The 20105-nt window shown below is 41.7% G+C and overlaps 1 protein-coding gene across 2 annotated transcripts in view; it reads left to right on the forward strand.

Moving 5' to 3' along the window:
- GRM7 (glutamate metabotropic receptor 7) overlaps positions 1-20105 on the forward strand; it is a 651468-nt gene that overhangs the window by 399514 nt on the left and 231849 nt on the right. For both annotated transcript variants that reach the window (XM_048487962.1, XM_048487963.1), the window contains exon 5: positions 14882-15022. In XM_048487962.1, coding sequence (XP_048343919.1) covers positions 14882-15022 — 141 coding nt within the window. The remainder of the gene's footprint in view (positions 1-14881; positions 15023-20105) is intronic.

Below are 20105 nucleotides of genomic sequence, written 5' to 3' on the forward strand. Positions count from 1 at the left end.
AGGCAGCAGCGGCGAGGCGGCAAGGCCTGCCGCCTCTCGGCAGAAGCCGGGAGAAGCAAGGCTGCAGCAGCGGCGTAAGCGGCGGGTGGCGCAAGGCCTGCCCCGCCTCCCCGTCCCCGGCAGAAACCGGCAAAGAACGGCAGCGGCGGGCAGCACGAGGCCCGCCCCGCCGCCCCTCACCGGCCGGAGCCGGCAAAGGACGGCAGCGGCAGGTGGCGCAAGGCCTGCCCCGCCCCCCCTCCCCTGCCCGGCAGAAGCCGGGAGAAGCTGGGAGAAGAAAGGCCGCAGCAGCGGCGAGAGCGGCGGGCGGCGCAAGGCCTGCCCCGCCGCCTCCTACCTGGCAGAAGCCGGCAAAGAACGGCAGCGGCGGGCGGCGCAAGGCCCGCCCCGCCGCCCCCTTCCCCCCTCACCGGCCGGAGCCGGCAAAAGGACGGCTGCGGCAGAGGCGGGCGGCGCAAGGCCTGCCCCACCGCCCCGTCCCCGTCCCCGTCAGAAGCCGGGGGAAGAAAGGCCGCAGCAGCGGCGAGAGTGGCGGGCGGCTCAAGGCCTGCCCCGTCGCCTCCTCCCCGTCCCCGGCAGAAGCCGGGAGAAGAAAGGCCGCAGCAGCGGCCTGCCCCGCCACCCCCTTCCCCACTCACCGGCCGGAGCCGGAAGAAGAAAGGCAGCGGCGAGAGCGGCGGGCGGCACGAGGCCTGCCCAGCCGCCCCCTCAGAAGCCGGAAAAAAGAACGGCGAAGAAAGGCCGCAGCAGCGGCGAAAGGCGCGAGGCCTGCCCCGCCAGAGCTCTTTCTCCCCAACCGGCTGAAGCCGGTAAAGGAGGCCGCGCTCAGAGGCAAGGAGCGGCGGGCACCACTAGGCCCCAACAATTGAGCTCCGGCAAATGGGGAGGTTGTAGGCCAGGCCCAGCCTTATAAAGGCTGCCTTGAGTACCTCCCCACCACCAACTTAACTGAAGCTTCAGCGTTACTGCTTGGCTACCTAGGGCCAGAAACCTCAGCGAAAGCACTTGAAGCTCGCAAGGCCACCAGGGAAGGTGGCAGCCACCAAGGAGGCTGTCCCTTCCCCATCAGCAATGGCGGCCGCGGTAAGTCGCGGCCGCTTCTTTTGTTGCGTCCTCAGGACATCTTATTTGGGCTGTGCAGAATGGACCAAAAAGTCTGACAAGTATTACAGTTTTCAGAAAGTGGTCCTGGTTTATGTTAAGTTGGTGAGCTGAGTTACATTATCATGAAGAGCAATCCAAGCTGTACACCTTGGCTAAATTGATTGGCTAAATCGGCTATTAATTCAAGTTACTGTGGAGATGGATCAGAATGTGTATTAATTTGTATTAATTAAGAAATATAGAAATCCAAATGAACCAGGGATTGCAATGAATCAAAATGGAGCTTCTGTGTAGGAGACCAGCAGAAACCTGCATGTTTTAGCAAAAGGTCAAAAAGCCAGTTTCTCAGTGAATATGCAGGCCAGCAAGATAACATCTTGGCACAGAGGGCCTACGTGACAGAAGACAAGATGCAATTTTATTACCTTGTTTTCTTGGTTAGGTTTTTGTGGGTAGGACCCGCAATATGGGAGAGCTAAATCAATGTGATTAATTAAATAAGGGAAAAGTATTCTATATAGTTAAATGAACATAGAAATAATAAGAGTGATTCATATTCACATGTATTAGTATTTCACTATAATTCTATTGTGTTAGAATCATTGTATTAGAATTATGTTTTAACATTTCAAACTGGGGAATTGTTAGAATCATTTCAAACTGTTGGGAGAGAAGGGAATTTTTATGACCCTATAGAATGCTGCATAGCCTAGCTGCATGGCCTGAGGACATTGGCTTTCTCTGAGAGCCAACCAAGAATAACGGGTTTTTCTTGAAGACAGTGAGCTAGCTTTTATGGGAGTCCTTTGCATATGGGCAAGGATGGCCATAAGCTCACAGCGCAGCAGTTTGAATTACAGAAGCGTGTGACGTGAGAATAAGGGGTTTGTCTTATTGTGACCAGAGACAGATCTGACCAATGAGATTCTTAAGGGGTATGGACCATCATACGTGAGAAGTAAAGGAGGATGGACTGTGTGTGGCGTCTTTGCATCTACAAAAACTCAGGTCTTCCTATACTGAGCGTGACTCTCACTCTGAGAGCCACCCGAAGGGCGTGTCTCGCTTGAGCTGCGGTGCCTCTCGCCGGAGAAGGTCACCTCCTGGTTCTAAAGTTTGTGCCTTTCCTCGGGGTTGGGGAAGGTCACCTTTGTAACTTATCTGTATTCTGTAACGTTCTAAATTCCATGTCTTTGAACTGAGAGCTCTCTCTCCCTCGGGAGAGTTTACATACTGTAATCTTTATCTAAATTCTGCCAAAGTAAAAACTATCTGTTTGTGTACAATGTCAGATGTCTTTTGCTTTTATTTCTAACTTAGTTTTTCTTAAAACTAACCCAGCTGTGTAGGACCAGAGAGGCGGCTCTGGCCCCACATTACGATACCTGAACAGAATGATTCCCTTAATGGCTTTTCGATGTTATCTAGGTGCTACTGTAAGCATATTTTGAATCAAGGGCCCCTTCTGCACACGCAAAATAATGCGTTTTCAAACCTCTTTCACAACTGTTTGCAAGTGGATTTTCCTATTCCGCACAGCTTCAAAGAGCACTGAAAGCAGTTTGAAAGCAGTTTGCGTGTGCGGAATGAGCCAAAGTGAATGAAAAGTTAAAATGTTTTTGGGGAAGAGACCACTTTGCGAAATAATAGGGCTATGCACTGCAGCTTTGACTAAAAACAAAATAGGTGCAAAATCTACATTCCAGGGTTGTTTGCAAAGCAAGTTTAGGAATCCAGACCTTCCTGTATCCCCTTGTCTTTATTAACCTTACAGCTGTATAACACAAACATACTATCCTTGAATATAGGCATCTTGCCAAAAGTAATTTTAACATACTTTTATTGGAAATCCAAATATCCAAGTATAAGGAAAGCAATGTGACTCAAATTTTCAACAAAGCAGGCCTCTCGCTTTCTGCCAGAAAATCACATTCTACTGGCAACGGAAAATAACCTTAACTATACAGTGATAATAATTCAGGGGAGGCACTGTGGCTCTGCTTTAGAGCATATGCTTAGCATGCACCAAGTCCCAGATTCAATCCCTGACATCTCTAGTTAAAAGATCTAGCAGTAGATGATGTGACAGACCTATGCTTAAGACCCCGGAGAGCTGCTGCCAGTCTGAGTGGAATACTGACTTTGAAAGGTCAAGTGTCTGAACAAGGCAACATCACGTGTTCACATGTGCCTACTGAATTATTCCATAAACCACCATTGGTTTCTGTTACCAATGTCACTTCCCTGGGCAGTCCAGCTACAATGCAATTGATAATAAATCAGACTTATTTATGATTTCTTCAGTTTGGGTCCTGAGTGGGCTACCTAGTTTGTTATTTTTCAACACCACGTTGTAATTTTTGCAATCCCAGACATTTTAATGCCGTATACTTCTTTTTAGTTTTTAATATGTATTTTCATTTAGCTATTACATTTATTTTTTCACCCTTCATCTTAAGAAGTCAGAACAAAATACATGGCCCTTTCTTCTCCATTTTTAGCATCACTACAGCCCTATGTTAGTCACAGTGAATTTTATGACTGTGGCGATCTAAACTCAGACCTGTTCCTTGTATAGCATGTTAACAACCAGATAACACTGCTTCGTGTTATTATTTTAACCACACTTTGATGGTATTTGTTTTTTCTTGTTTATATTATGTTTATTGGTTGTATATACTTTCTAAGCAAAAAGGGAGGATAGGATTCAAAAAAACCTAAGTAGATGGACTAAGAGTGGTAATCATGCATTGTACTTACTTTAATCAATATAGCTGATGATAGATCCTTTTATTTCAAATAACCTTTTTGAAGAACTAAAAGACATTAAAGGGCTGGTCAGAAAAAGTGGTACTAAAGAAGCAAGATTTCAGTACAAGTTATCCGTAGGTCATTATCTGTGGAGAAATTGAAAATGAAATTGAAAGTTGATTTGGCTGCCTTGAAAGAGAAAGAGAAATTACTTTCCTGTATAGCCACAACCAATTATATCAAATTCAATACAGTCACTGCATGGATTGCCACCATTGTTCCTGCTTATGTATTAGCTTTACATGAATGCAATTCACAATACCCGCTGGCACAAATCTTCAGTGTGTACTATTTAATTGGTGCTCCAACAGAAAAGGAAGGAGGGGTGGAAAGCACTGCATTAAGGCAACAATTTTCTTTCAAATTGCTTTTTAATTCAGGTGAAATGTTACCATGTCAACAATAAAGACACCGTATTATCATTCAAAAATGCACAAAGTTGTGACTACCTGGAGCATGCAGCTTGCTTAATGAGAAGGATCTTACTAGTTAATACAGCAAATAAAAAGAAAGTATGTGTCAGAAACATAATTTGTTTTTTTTTACCCTCGCAGTCCAACCCAATTGAAATGGCTGTGATGGTTCACAAAGGCACCTACTAACCATTTCTCAAAAAAAACAACAACCCAACAACAACAAAACCAGTTTTCTGTGTTTGAGAAACTGAGCCAGCATTCTCAGAAATCTCTTTGGCCAAAAATGGGAAGGATAGAGCAGTGGTGTAGAGTGGGACGGGGAGAGAGGGAGAGAGAGCATTGGTACTATCATTAACCCCCCAAAACAAGTAATAGTTTATCATAGTTTAATCATTTTTCCCACATACATATTTTGGAGAATTAAAAGTGCAAGAAGAGTAATTTTACCTCTTTGTTTAGTGCAAACATGACTCTATTTTTGAACTGCTTGTGAGCAAAAGAAAGATAGAAAGGTGAACCTGGAAGGGACTTTATGGGTCATTTAGTTCAACCTCCTACACAGCACAGAAAATTTGAAACTACCTCCTCCACGCCTCCTAATTACACATGCCCTTTGCCTAGAGGAAAGGAAAAAACAGGATCCATGGATAATCTGGTTGATTTGAAGTAAACTACACTGAAGTGATAAAATGCTATTTATGAAGCCCAACCACAATTGCTGCATCAGCAACATATCTGGCAGAAAGTCTTGCTGTCAGTGTATGTGGCCCATGCAGTGCAATTGATAGACCCCCTTGCATTAGCACAGGGGTCCCCAAACTTTTTAAACAGGGGGCCAGTTCACGCATGGTCAGAGCCCAGCCGGGGGCCGGACCAGAATTGCAGCCGACGCCAGTAGCCATCCATACGCCTCCGAGCCGCCCCCCTGGTCGAAAGCGCCCCACCCTCGCGGTCCCCTTCCAGTCAATCCAGCCCTGAAAGCTCCATCAGCCTTTCTTTCCCCCCTTTGCCACATTGATACGGTCCCCTCCGGCCGCTTAGGTGAAACTGAGCGAGCGATAGCCTAAACGAGGCTGTTTATGTAAACCTGCAAGGATCGAGGTGCCAGCTCCAGGGGCAGCCTGGAGTTTGGCACTCCCAACCCCAGGTTTACAACAGGTAACCTCAAGCGTCGCAAGCATTCGCTCATCGATAGCGGCCGAGGGGACCATACCAATGCTGCAAGGGGAGTAGGAAAGGCAGCTCTGCCGCCTTTCTCTCTCCCCTTGCACCTGCATTGATGCACGGTCCCCTCGGCCACTTAGGAATGAGCAGCGAAGTCATTAAGCCAGCATGTAATGCTGTTTGTAAACCTGTAAACCTGGGAAAAGGAGATAGAGAAGGGGGAGATCCGCTTCTGCCCAGCGGGCCAGATAAATGTCTTCCGGGGGCCTGGTTGGCCCCGGGCCAGAAAGGCTCTGGGGACCTCCCTGCATTTAGCTGGCAAGGCCGAGACTCAAGAGAGGAGACAGTCCTCCCAACGTTATAATTAAGTAATATCAATATGTATAATATTGCTTCACATGTCCAACTGCTTGCATTAAGGGAATTTTTCAAGCCTAAAATTGTCCAGAGTGGAAGAACCTATCCTACTTTAATGTGCAGCATAAACCAAAGTAAGTGCCCATTGCATAATGTCAACAAGAATATTTTCTGTCATTGTCCCCAAAAGTACCTTTTATCCCCATTTTTAACACTCCTTAAACATCTTTATGACACCGCGCCAGTAAGTTATTAAAATCACTCAGTAGCAGCATTTCCTTTTTTATTGACTACAGAGGTCTAGAGAGCTTCTGTAAAGTATCTTAATAGTTCCATAAAAAATATGGAGTGTACTCTTCAGACAAGATAATAAAATGGGGGGTGGGATATGCTGTGGGATATGCTTTAAATTGATTCTGTTAGTTGTCCCACCTATTAATGTTTTCTTTCAGACTTGAGATCAAGATATAAATTGGCTTTGGTCCGAGTGCTGAAGAAGTGGTTGTGAGAAAGAATAAATGTCTAAGAGCCCTTCAGTGAAATTAATCATAGGTCACTTTTCGCTGCTTATTAAGTCAGTAATAACCATCCAGTAAGTGCACATAGCATTTCAGTCACAGAATTCCATTAGAAGAATTTCCTTTTCTGTTTGTATGTCTAAAACGTACTGTAAGTTTGGATATCTAGAAATTATTGTTTCTTGAGAATGGAATTGGCTTGGCTCAAAGCCTGGAAAAAAACCCAGCGTCTATAATGATCTGGTTATTAGAGGCCTCTGATACTTCTATGATTATTAAAGTGACTGAGTTTATGCATACTAGAGACAGAAGACAAACAGATCATTTTTTTTAATTAATGGCTTGGAATAGCAAAATAGCTGACTTACCAACATATGCTATATTAATTTCATTAATAATTATTGTAATTACGAATTAGTTTCTTCATTGTGCAACTAAAACTCAAGTACAAATAATGTATACTAGAGAAGACAGATAAAATTATAGACATGTATTAGAATACTTTTTTTAAACTAAGAGCATAAAATATAGTATTTTAAGATAACAACCAGTGTGCTCCAAAGAAGCTCAGATGAACTTTCCCATCCTAGATTCTATTGATGGCAGAAAGTTGGATGCAAAGATTTTGATGCTGAGATAGTTCCTCAACACAAGGAATCAGCCACAGGGAAAGCTCCAGTGTTATAGTTGTTGCCTTTGGGCCTTACTGCTCAGAGCCCTTCGGGGGTTGGGCGGTATATGATGATGATGATGATGATGATGATGATGATGATGATGATGATGATGATGATGATGATGATGATATTTGAGTCGTATTTTTGTCAGGATGCTCCTGTTGGGAGGGGGGAATTATCTTGGAGTGCTTTCGCTTTTGCAGGTGCATTGCTATCACTGGTTCTGGCCTTGGAGTTCTGCGGCTGGGAACTGCCTCCAGGCTGGACACTTCTGACTCTCTTTGTTCCCATGTGGGGATGGGGATTATGCTATCCATACTATCAAGTGCTTGGCGCTTTTTCGCCAGAACTGTCTTCTTCTGTCTCTCATATGTCTTTAATAAAATTCTTGAAAACCTACAAGTTTTTCATTGTCTGAGAGGGGGACTGACAGTTTTCCACACAGTGGCAGATTTGTGTAGTTTCAAGTGGGTCGTCATGTTGGTCTGCAGTAGAACAGCAAGAATGAATACAGTAGCACCTTAAAGACCAACCAGATTTCAGATTATAAGCCTTTGAAAGTCAAAACTTTCTTCATCAGTTTATATAGTTTCTCATAACTGCTAAGGCTGCCAATACAGCACAGCATAAACATGGCTTATGCATGGCAGGTTTCATGTAGGTTCCTGACTCCAACCCATGACAGTGGCCATCTCCCCTTCCCCAACTTTTTGGGGGGAGGGCGGGCGGTTAGCTAGCAAGTGAATATTTAAATATTGTATCTGTGTATCAAGTTTGTTGAATTCCCAGTTTTCATTTTTTAAGTAAGCCTTTATTTCTATTCATTGCAGAAGCTTCACAGCCTTTACCCTTATGTCTCTGCAATGAAAGGAGCTAAAAACTCATTACCAAAAAAAAGAAAAGAGAAGAAAAAAAGCAGTGACATCTGCAAACGTACTGCACAGATTATTATCATATCATATTGATATTCAGTTGCCAATTAAAATATAAAAATCCCCCTTTCATGCGGGGAGGGGAAGGAAATGAGTACCTTGGGAACAGAAACAAGGAAAATGGCTATTATGAGGGCAGCATCAGGAAAATCCGAACCCACATAGCAACCATCCAGACTTTGCTACAGACTCTTCCAAACATCACAGTAAAGCAGGTTTGTGAAAGATCACAGAAAAAACATGGAAATCCTGGGGTGGTGGTGGGTGGTGGTGGTGGTACATAAATGTACCACAATGCTATGGGGCAACAGAAAAAATGCTTCCCAGCTATTAAAGCTAGAACAAATGATCCTCGCAGAAAAATGACCTAGTCTGTCTACTCCAAGACTACTCCTCTGCTGCCATGAACTTACATTACAAAAAGTTCCTGCATAAATTTGTGTATATCTGGAGTATGTGCTTGGTTCGAAATGAAGGGATTGGGAGGTGTGGGCTAGAATCAGATACCTAAAATAACAGTAATAGTCTGTTGTTGTGTATTTCAGTTGGGAGTCTTGATCCTAGCTGTGCTGACAGTGAGCTGCAAGAAGACCAAGTTATTATCCTTATAAAGAATTTTTTTCAAGAGAAAAAAACTGTAGGCAGCAGAAAGAGAAATTCTAGACAGGAGAAAAATGTAAGAAGAGGTTCCCCCTCGGGCTCAAATGCATATGGATCTTGGAATTTAGAGCATGATACTATTTTTGCACAGAAATTCTCCCACCCTGTGTTCTACAGCTGGCGCGTGGGAGTATTTTGATGCCTAAATGTGGAAGTAGTTCAAAAAGTGTGTGGAAATACCTAAGGTTGTTGGTGAGTGAAAAGACTGGACTGGTTCATGAGCCCTATTCACAAGTTATTAATGAACACACATAGACTTTGTTGTATGGTAAAATGAATGTGAATCTTTCAAGAGGAAATATCTTTCCTACAATGAGACTTATCATGGATCCAAAATATTAAATTTTACAACCTGCCAAATATTGAGGGTGAACTGGTACAAAATGTTTTACAGTTAGTGCATGACCCCAAAAGATTTCATGAAAATGAGTAAAAACCATAATGGTCTTTGTTGGAAATGTCAAGATGAAGTTGGGTAATTTTATCATATGTGGTGGACTTATTAAACAAGTTAAAAGGTACTGGTTAGATGTACATGCGAAAATACAGAATATACTCAAGATCAATTTCCCAATTGATGCAAAGGCAATGTTATTAGGTATCCTTCTGGAGAATTTCCCAAATAAACTTTTTTAAAAAAATTTCCCAAACTTTATTGACAGAAAAGATTAAGAAGTTACAATATATAAACAGAAAACAAAACAATCTGTACGTATAGATTACATCCTTATAAGATCCAGATATATCTACCCTATATATCTAAACAGTAACATTGGCATCCAGTTGGAAAGCTGAAAGATGCCTGAGTATAGAATCCTGGGAGGAAAAAGTAACAGAGTAGGCCACAATGGCTAAATTAACAAATCTTCTAAATAGTTGAAATGTGAGTTTGATGAGAACCCGTACTTTTTGTATGTTGCTGAATCAGTGATCTAAACATGTAATACTGGAGATCCAAAATATTTAATATGTACAAATTGGTGCTGGTTAGGAGAAATAAGTATGATTGAAGGCACTCCCTCAAATTTACAGGTTTATATCTTCTTGCAAATTAACAGCTCCATCCAAAAGAGGGATGAATTTGCTCATGAGAATGATGCACTTGTCCTGGCGAAGAGTCAATTTCGTAGGTGTGCTACCACCGTGGCCCTTCCTGGTCACCATTGTACAAACTTACAATGTAATGAATTTAGTGAATGTATTGTCAGAGCTTCTCTGTGTTTTCATAAACATTAGGGAAGTTATGGGAGTGCACTTTCAAGCTCTCTAAATAGTAAATATTAGTTTGACCCTGAAATTTCCAGGCTGGCCAGAGTTAGGTCTCCATCTTTGAATAAAATAGTGAGCTTTTCTGATTTATTTTTGAAGGCACAATATATGAGATTGTTGGCTTTAGCAATGCATAGAAAGTAATAGCAAAGGCCCAATAGTAGACTCAGCTTAAGAACACCAAACTAGTGTGTTCCTATACCATTTAGAAATATCTCGGTAAGGAGCTCAAAATTGGACTCTAAGGAGCTCTTATGGCACTTAGGAAACTTTTGAAAGGACTAATTGTGCATTCTAAAAACTTAAAACCCATGCAGTAAGTGCGGATTGACATCAAGTGCACAGATAATCATTTCTAAATGCTATAGGAACTCCTTAGAGTGCAATTGTGCTTTGAGGAGCTCATACAGGTCTTAGAAAACTTTAAGTGCCATAGGCACTTGAAATTCACAGACCTTGTCCGGTGCATACCCCTCACTTCACTAAAGTCCAGGAAACTGTAGGTATGGTATGAGAAAACTTACCAAGGTAACTAAATTGTGAATTTGCACAACTGATTTCTAGTGTACTTAGGACCCCACCCTTCGCCCCAACTGCCCCAACACTGTCTGAAAAATAAAAATAATTAAAAATGAATTCAGTTTGGCTGCTTATCAGATGTTCTATTAACCATGATTCAGTCTAATTGGACTTGGCAATCATTCCTAGAAAAAATAGTGATGACGTTCAGAAACCAAAGCTGTTCTTCCCTTGAAGTGGACAAGGGAGCAGGAGAAGTGATGAAGAAGAGATACTGCAGTGAAACAGATGGAATATGAAACACGGGAATCAAGGAGAATGTAGGGTAAAGAAGGGATGGAAAATGGATCAGAAATCAGATGATTGCACCAAAGTGGGATCTTACTGTAATAGTATACTTAGCTCACTGGTTAATCTGGCCTTTCTAAGAAGTGTCTAAGAACTTTTCTAAAGATCTTGTCTCCCATAAACAACAGGAAGATAGCTTATTTATCATGGTTCAAACCACCACTGTTCTGAAACTGGTGGCAGCTAGAACTATTCCTTCTTGGGCACAAATTGTGATTCATCCCTTTGCCACTTAACCAAATGTATGGTTTCATCCTGTGCGAACTTGGATGAGGCCTTTAACAGATATTTAACCAGATGCTCGTATTTTTTGTGCATGTAGTAAGTCACAACTCATCAGCTTCTAGTACCAACACTTTGGCAAGTGATCCTACAGTGTGTTCAATCATAGTTTGATCATGTTGGAGCATGTGCAAGATCCACTTAATAAGCAAAATGTAGTTTAAAAAGCTGATTTTTGCTGCTGCTTCACAACATGCCTTCACATATGTGCACACACCTGGACAAGGAAGTATGGACTACCCTACATTCTCTAAATAAATGCATCATAATGAACAAATATTTATCATGTTTCAGTGGGATATCTTTCTGTTTTTTCTATTTAATGTGGCATCGTTTACTCGCCCTTCCCCCAAAACAAAACCTTCTGGATGACTACCCCTTAATTAAGGCTATGAGTAAGACTGTCAAGGAATAAATTAGACCGGTTGATGTTACCTGTATAAATATATTCATTTCATCAAATCATAAGAATATGAAGTAAATAAATTTATTTTCATTAGGAGCATGTCAGAATAACTATTTATATCCTTTGGGAAAGAGCACTGTTGTGCATTGCTGTGACATACTGTGCTTCTGAAATAGATTCCCTTCTACAGTGTTAATATTCCATGCAGTTCATGGTCAAACATTCTGGCTGCAGTGCTTTAAGCCGTTAAACAGGAGTTAAAATATATATCCTGTGGATATAGAAACATTTCCTAGCCCAAAGTCACCCAGCAGGCTTCATGTGGAGGAGCAGGGAAATAAACCCGGTTCTCCAAGATTAGAGTGTACCATTCTTAACCACTACCCCATGATGGCTGTACTCAGAGGCCCCTTCTGCACACGCAAAATAATGCGTTTTCAAACCACTTTCACAACTGTTTGCAAGTGGCTTTTGCTATTCTGCACAGCTTTAAAGATCACTGAAAGCAGCTTGAAAGTGCATTATTCTGCATGTGCAGAATGAGCCAGAGGTGGAATCCAACCAGTTCTCACCACTTCTCTAAAAGTGGTTACTAATTTTTTCTGAGTGCCGAGAAACAGCTAAAGCAACCTCCCTGCCCAATAGGGACTGGAGGTGCGTGTGTGCGGCGGCGCCACTGTTTGAATCCCACCACCATCGGAACCTGTTAATAAAAATTTTGGATCCCACCACTGGCTGTACTACAACATCTAGGAAAAAAGAAGCCTTTCTTGCTTGCTTCATCACTTGCCTGGTACAGAGTATTTTAAAACTGGACTATTAGTTCCACTGATTTGAATGTAATTTAAACACACACTTACATTTAATTCTTAGGACAGGTTTGTAATTATGCGATTTAAATGAGATATGTGCATCCACCACAAGTGCAATTAATGTTACAGCCCAAACAATGAACAATGAGAGCCGTGTAACTTTTCCCCCTATCCAGCTACGTATGTTTTATTTGATTTTGGAGGATAGTGAATAGGGGACAAGAGACAGTCTGGAACAAAATTTCATTTAGAGGCGAGCCAAATGGATGCCTAAAACCTGCTCCACTGCTGAGCTTGGCAGGATGTTTATAATCCTGTAATGCATGACTTGCATCAAGTGCATGGTTATCACTCCTAGTCTTTGCTCTTTCGTGCTGTCTGAAGTCCCATTAATATCTGTCAGTGTGGTGTTGACCAAGCTGAGACTGTTGTCTGAGTCTTTGACCCATATTGACACCCAGATGCCTTTCTTGTTTCCATATACTTCTTTCATGTGATCTTTATTTGTCACAGGCATAAAGGTCAGCCTTGAGACATCAGAGCAGTATTTAGCTTAGGTGTCTATTGATTTGTGATTCTTGTTATTTATTTAAGGTCTCTCTGCATTTCACTGGTGGTGAATCAACTCAGTGGGGACAGACAGTTACAAATACAAAGAATAGCTGAGCCACAACACTGAGGGCAGGCTGGCTTTGCCATCTATTATACCAACATTGATATGGTATTCTTAGATTATTGTCTCCAACTTCTGAGACAGTGGAAAGCTTGTTGACTAACTTCTGGGTGAATCTCAGGAGATGTAAATCAGTGTGATCTGGTACTTTTTACAAAGCGATATAAATTAAGTTCTTGATGAGTTTGGTCAAGAACTTTCCATTTAGCTCTGGAAAATATGAATGCTTCCACAATTCTCATCCATTCATCATCTTAGATTTTGGTGTTTCAATGATCAAGGGTTAGACCCTACATATCTGTTGTCATTAATAGTGGCATGTATCTACCCTGAGTCTGAAGGAGGGCTTCTCAGTGGAATGGTACAATACATATTTTAAGTCATGTCACAAAGATTCCCTGGGAAGGTGGCATACCAATTTTCCAAACAAATAAACAATGGCAGCAGCATTTTCCATTAGAACAACAAGTTTTCCTTTTCCAAGGTAACTGCACTGGAAGAAAAGCCTCTTGCATTGAGAGAGGGGCATCCGTACCTGCCAGAGGGACATGAAGGCTCCCAGCCCTTGACCATGGCTTGATCACGCGGCACACAATTTTGCGCCTCCCACGTGGTCAAATGGGTGGCGTCTGGGGACATGTGACCCCACATGTCCCTCTGGCTGGTACGCCACTAACTTAAAGAATATTTCTGCTTATCAGTGTGCTGTCAATGCATATGTTCATGTAAGTAATGGAAATGGTAGAAAAGATGCTAGCTAAAGCTGTATACAATTTAATTCAGGAATTAATTTGAGAATGTTTCCTAATTAAACTGGACTTCAGAAAAAAAACAAAGCATAGAAGGAAAATCAGCTGCTCAGATGAGCCCACAAGGGTGCTGCTTCAGCATCCAGTCACCTTTGAGAAAACAGATGAGTTATTGGAGGGAACTCAGGAGAAAATGTTTTGCCCACATCTATGGCTGGTGTCTTCAGAGGCATGAAACACACCTTAGAGTGACTTCCCTGTGATGATGCCAGCCATAGATGCAGGCAAAATGTTAGAAATAACAAGTACCAGATCACAGCCAATGGGACCATGACATCTTGCGATTTGGATGTTATGCCTCTGCTGGTACATGATCCCATGATCGTATTAGTCTTTTTGCTGCTGTTTCGTGTATAGCTTGTGATCCACCTTGATCTTGTTCACAGACACTGCTACCCAGAAGTGTATCCCCCATCCAGTATGCATGTTCCTTATTTTTGTTACTCAGATATAGAACTCTGCCCTTGTCCTTGTTGATTTGCATCTTGTTCAAATCCATCCACTTTTCTAGTGTTCTTAGATCTCATTGAATTCTATCTCTGTGTTCTAACTCTAACCATGACTCCACAGTGTCCTCAGATTGCATATTCTGCTCTTACAAGTGCAACAGTGCATTTGATTGTAGAGATATGCATGAAGTTGTCCTTTATTGGACTTGCTAATAAATAAAGTAGATTTCATCATTCATACTTCATGTATCTTTGTCTGGGATTCATTTTGAAGTCACCCAGAAACATCATGTGAATGAAATATCCGAACCACCTGTGATTTGAGTTTAATTGGCCTAGTTCCTTTAACAGTGAGATAATTCATTGTATATTCTATAGGGTGGTCAATGACAACTGACTTGCTATTACACGATAAAAATATTTGGTAAAAGTCCCCCCCCCCCCAAGGATTTGCTAACAAGATCAGATTTGACTTTTCAAGCACCTGCTATGCTGAAGAAAGTGGAGATTGAACTTGGCCCATTGTGCCCCCAAAAGCATGTGTTTCACCCCTAAGAACAGGATGCTAATTCTCCTGCTTCGTCCCAATTTCTAGCTGCTCCTGTATCTAATATCAAAAACTGGCAAATCATAAAACATCCACCTTGCATATAATTAAAAAAATTGTTTATCTTTTAGGATTTGATGCCTACTTCACCTCACGTACGCTGGAGAACAATAGAAGAAATGTATGGTTTGCAGAGTACTGGGAAGAAAACTTCAACTGCAAGTTAACGATTAGTGGGTCAAAAAAGGAAGACACGGATCGTAAATGCACGGGTAATTTCATTTTCTTTGTCCTTCTCGTGATGCTTTATGTGACCAGCATTACAAAGTCTGTATAGCTGTTGCAAAGAAACCTTGTTGGAGACAGACTGAAAAGAAATTGAATTTTCATAGGTTTTATAGAAATTGGGCACAGAAGCATAAGCTTTCCTAGACAAGAGAACTGATTAGGTTAAAAAATAGACTTTTTTCTGTTTCTACCTTTCTGTGCTGTAGTAATTGACATTTTCCACTGATTTGTGCCTCAAGAATGAGAGGCAGTTGTCTTATTTTGAGTATTTCTTTCACATGTTTTTTTTTTCAAATAAGAGGAATATCTTTATAAATACTGGCTTTGTTGCATCAATGCAAGTAAGATCAAAATGCACTACATTTGGAGTTCCTTTGAGTGGTGATTTTTTATTTCAGGGTTCATCTCTTGTGCAAAATGTGTGTCTTTGTTCAGTCTTCCCTGCCTTTTTCCCAGCACAATGGGCCTTGGTCACAGAAAACAGTAATATCATAACAGAAAAAAGTCCACCACACAGCATAAAATGACCACATGAAAATTACATATAACTTGCAATGCTCCATAGGCTTTCTGGAGAAAACAACTTCAAGCCATTCAGAAACTTCCAAGTGACTGAGGAATTGGGATTCATGACAGATGGAATAGTACTATAAAAAAGATGGTGTATAACAAACTCATAGTATGTGATATGTTATGTTCTGTCTAGTGCTTCCAACTGATAGTGACTCTATGAATTAATGACCTCCAAAATGCCCTATTATTAACAGCCTTGCTCTGGTCTTACAGACTCAAGGATTTGGTTACCTTGGTTACATCAGCAGTGTGATGCGGTGGCCAAGAAAGCCAATGCAATTTTGGGCTGTATCAACAGGAGTATAGTGTCAAGATCGAGGGATGTAATTGTACCTCTCTACTCTGCATTGGTTAGACCTCACCTGGAATATTGTGTATAGTTCTAGGCACCACAATTCAAGAAGGATATTGACAAGCTGGAACAGGTGTAGAGGAGGGCAACCAAAATGGTGAAAAGTCTGGAATCCATGCCCTATGAGAAGAGACTTAGGCAGCTGGGTATGTTTAGTTTGGTGAAGAGAAGGTTAAGAGGTTAAGAGATGACATGATAGCCATGTTTAGATATTTGAAGGGATGTCATGTTGGTGAGGGAACAAGTTTTTTTTTCTTCTGCTCCAGAGACTAGGACCAGGAATAATGGGTTTAAAGTGAAGGAACAGAGATTCCACCTAAACATCAGGAAAAACTTCCTGGCAGTAAGGGCTGTTTGACAGTGGAATGCAACAGTGGAGTGTGGTGGAGGCTCCTCCTTTGGAGGTTTTTTTTAAAGAGAGGCTGGATGGCCATCTGTCAGAAGTGCTTTGATTCTGTGTTCCTGCATTGCAGGGGGTTGGACTTGATGACCCTTGGGGTTTCTTCCAACTTTATGATTCTATGAATCCATCCCATGTTGGGTCTTTCTCTTATTCTACTTCCTTCAACTTTTTCTAGCATTAATGTAAGTCTTGTCTTCTCATAATGTGACAAAAGTATGATACTCACAATTTAGCATTTTAACATCTATGGAGAATTCAGGATTGCTTTGATCTAAAATCCACTTACCATGGATTCTACGTGAAACTCTGCAAAACTCTCCTCCAACACCACAATTCAAATGAATCAGTTTGCTTCCTGTCAGCTTTCTTCACTGTCCAACTTTCATATCCATACATAGTATGAAGTATGTTGATCTTGGTTTCCAGAAACACTTCCTTATATTGAAGAATCTTTCTGGCTATTTTTTTTCCTCTTAATCTTAGGATTTCTTGGTTGTAGTCTGCCCTTCAATGGATAACTGAGCCAAGGAATACAAGGAATACAAAATCTTTAACAATTTCAATAGCTTTACTGTCATCCTTATAACCATGTAATTCCTCAGTAGTCATTACTTTTGTCTTAATGTTCAGACATTGCAAAGTGAGACTTCTACTGTGGCAGTATCTGGAGCAAGATATTCTAGCTGATCTGTAGTGGAGAAGTAGATATGAAGAAGATATGGAAGTACATTTTCCATCTACTGGAAATGAAACTGGAGTTCAATGCAGCTATTTAATCGCTTGTCCATTTCAAAAGTTCATGTAGACCGTCAGTTCCCAACCTGAATATATGTACTGCCAGGAGTATGCGGCAGAGCATTCGGAGGGGTGTATATGGCACAAATTCTTTAATGGCAGGTGGGGGAGAAAAATGGCCCATGTTCTTCCTCTCCACCCCTGCTGCCACCAGAAAAAATGGCTGTGGTTGCTTTAAAGTTAAGATTAGCTTACTTCTAGGTAAGCGGTGGCTGAGAGGAGACTAAGGTTGGGGCAAGTCAGAGAAAGAGCACTGTCCCAGGCCTGTCTCTGTCCCCAGTCTCCTTCTGGCCACAGCACTGCTTGCCTGAAAGTAAGCTAAGCTTAATTTTAAACCAGATACATTTTTTTTTAGGTGGAAAGCAGGGAAGGAATGTGGGCAACATTTTCCCTGCCACCAAAACTTCCTCTTCCCCATTCTCTCTCTTTCCCGTTTCTTTCCCTTTTCCCCATTTCTCATATTTTTCCCTTTCTCTCCATTCGCGCTTTTTCCATTTCCGCCTTTTCTGCCTTTTCCGCCTTTTCCTCCCTTTTCTATTTTCCTTTTTCTCTCACCCTCCTTTCTCCCTCTTTCCCCCTGTGACAGACTACACAGTAAAGGGAGAGTCTGAAAGTGCAGGTCAGTCTAAAGATGTGTTGTTTACATTTCAGATTGGGGAATAAATACCTTAGGAACAGGGGAAGTACCTGATTGGGGTGTTAGCCTGCATTCTGATTGGTGTAGCAACTGGATGACTCAGAGGGAGGATGACTCAAACTTGACAGGACAAGTTTGAATATGCTGTTAGATTCTGATTCCTATGAGTGAACATCCAATTACTTTAACTGTGGTTTAAACCTATCTTGTCTGAAAGTGTACCTCAGCAGGGGCGTACCTAGGCAAACTGGAGCCCTGGGCAAAACCTGAGTTTGATGCCCCCCCCCCATGGGTGGCCAACCTCTCCCACGGTAACCAAATAATGATTTTTTTCCACCAGGTTGTTTCAAAGTCAACATCACATTATAGAACATGCCCCAACTCACAAATCTGAGCACAGCAGAAATATTTTTTAAAACATTTTCAAAATGCTTTCGAAATGTTTTATTACTGCTATGAAAACATTTTATGGTGTTGTATCCAATCCTCCCAGTTGGGGAAAACAGCATCACTTTCAATGTTATTTAAACAGGGGACCCCAGATTCTCCCTTTAAGGTGGATTTAAAAGGAGAATCTGGGCTCCCTAGTTTAAACAAGTGATGCTGGAATCCACCCCCAAACAGCATTATTCTCAATGGTATTTAAACTAGGGAGCCCAGATTCTCATTTTAAATCCACCTTAAAGGGAGAATCTGGGGTCCCCAGTTTAAACAACATTGAAAGTGATGCTCTTTTTGGGGTGGATTCTCCCCCACCCTGAAACAGCATCACTTTCAATGTTTAAACCAGGGACCTCAGATTCTCCCTTTAAATCTATGCCGAAGGGGATGGATTTAATAACAATGATAATAACCTTTATTAGGCATTGAGAAAATAAAAGAAAGAAAGAAAACAAGCATTGGCAGGAAGGGAGTGGATTTAAAAAGAAAATCTGGGGAAATTTAGGGGGTGCCTGCTGTCAGGGGTGTAATTATTAAGATAGCAGCACCAAAATTTCAGAATATCTTTGTGAGACCCTACTGATGATACCACCCAGGTTTGGTGAAGTTTGGTTCAGGGGGTCCAAAGTTATGGACCCTCAAAGGTGTAGCCCTCATCTCCTATTAGCTCCCATTGGAAACAATGGAGGATGGGGGCACTCCCTTTGGGAGTCCATAACTTTGGACTCCCAGAACCAAACCTCACCAAACTTGTGGGGTAGCATAAGGACAGTCTCCTGATGATACGCTGAAATTTTGGTGCTGCTAACCTAAAAACTGCACCCCCTGCAGGCCAAAAATGGAAAAAACACTGAAAATACAAAAAATCCCACAAACGAACCTACGCCCCCCCACAAGGCTGCGCCCAGGGCAACTGCCCACTTTACCCAATGGGAGGAACGCCTCTGTACCTCAGTGTGTGTAAATCTGACTGGTTATATGGTGACAGCTTGAGCCAAGAAAGCAAGAGAATACCCAGACAAGGAGAACTGGTTATTTATGCAGGGGACAAGGCTGAGGTGGAAGAGCAGAGACTTTTTATATAAGTGGCCATAGATATAAACAGGATAGGAGTAGATCTTCAGAGGAAGAATAATAATTCCTGAATCAGCATGGTATTATACACTTGTCTGGTTTATTTGGGTTTTGCTTTATGTTTTAACCTCAAGAGAATGATTTGTGTTTGTTTTGGGTAGCTAATGTAGACAAGACTGTGAAAGTGTTTATTGTGTAAAAGTACAAGCCTGTCAGGACCCTGTAATAATCTATTAGCCAAAAACATCTGAAACTGTGCCATCTGAATAAAAACCTCTACAACGTCTAAGCTACTGAAACTGAAAGTTATGAGCCTAAGTAAGATCTGTTGCTAGTGACTGAAAGCTGAATTCTGAACATAAGCTGACTGACAATATATTTATCTCCTGCCTATTTTCCATTCCTCTAAGTTTTTTTCAATTCCATCTCCTCTGTTGATAATTTTCAATTCTGTTTTTGAAACTGTCTCAGTATTCTTTGGTACCTTGATAAAGAGATTCACCAAAAGTAAAATTATGGTCTTCTTCCACCTTCTGGGGAGTTATAGGGATGAGCTATAGTGCTTTTAAATCACATCACACTACCATACTAAGCTGTTCGGTCCCTAAGAAAAGGCAGGGAATCTGACAGCCCAATCAGATGGTGTTTAGCCTGCCTCAGTAAGTTAAAAAATTGAGCGGGTTGGTCACACTGCCATTTCTCTCCCACTTTCTCCTGCTTGTCTCTCTCCCCATTTCTCTCTTTCTCCCCATTTTTCTCTCTTCCATTTTTCTCCCTGTCTGTCTTGCTTCT

This window comes from Sphaerodactylus townsendi, linkage group LG03 (genome assembly GCF_021028975.2).
Source record: "Sphaerodactylus townsendi isolate TG3544 linkage group LG03, MPM_Stown_v2.3, whole genome shotgun sequence".
NCBI classification, from domain to species: domain Eukaryota; kingdom Metazoa; phylum Chordata; class Lepidosauria; order Squamata; family Sphaerodactylidae; genus Sphaerodactylus; species Sphaerodactylus townsendi.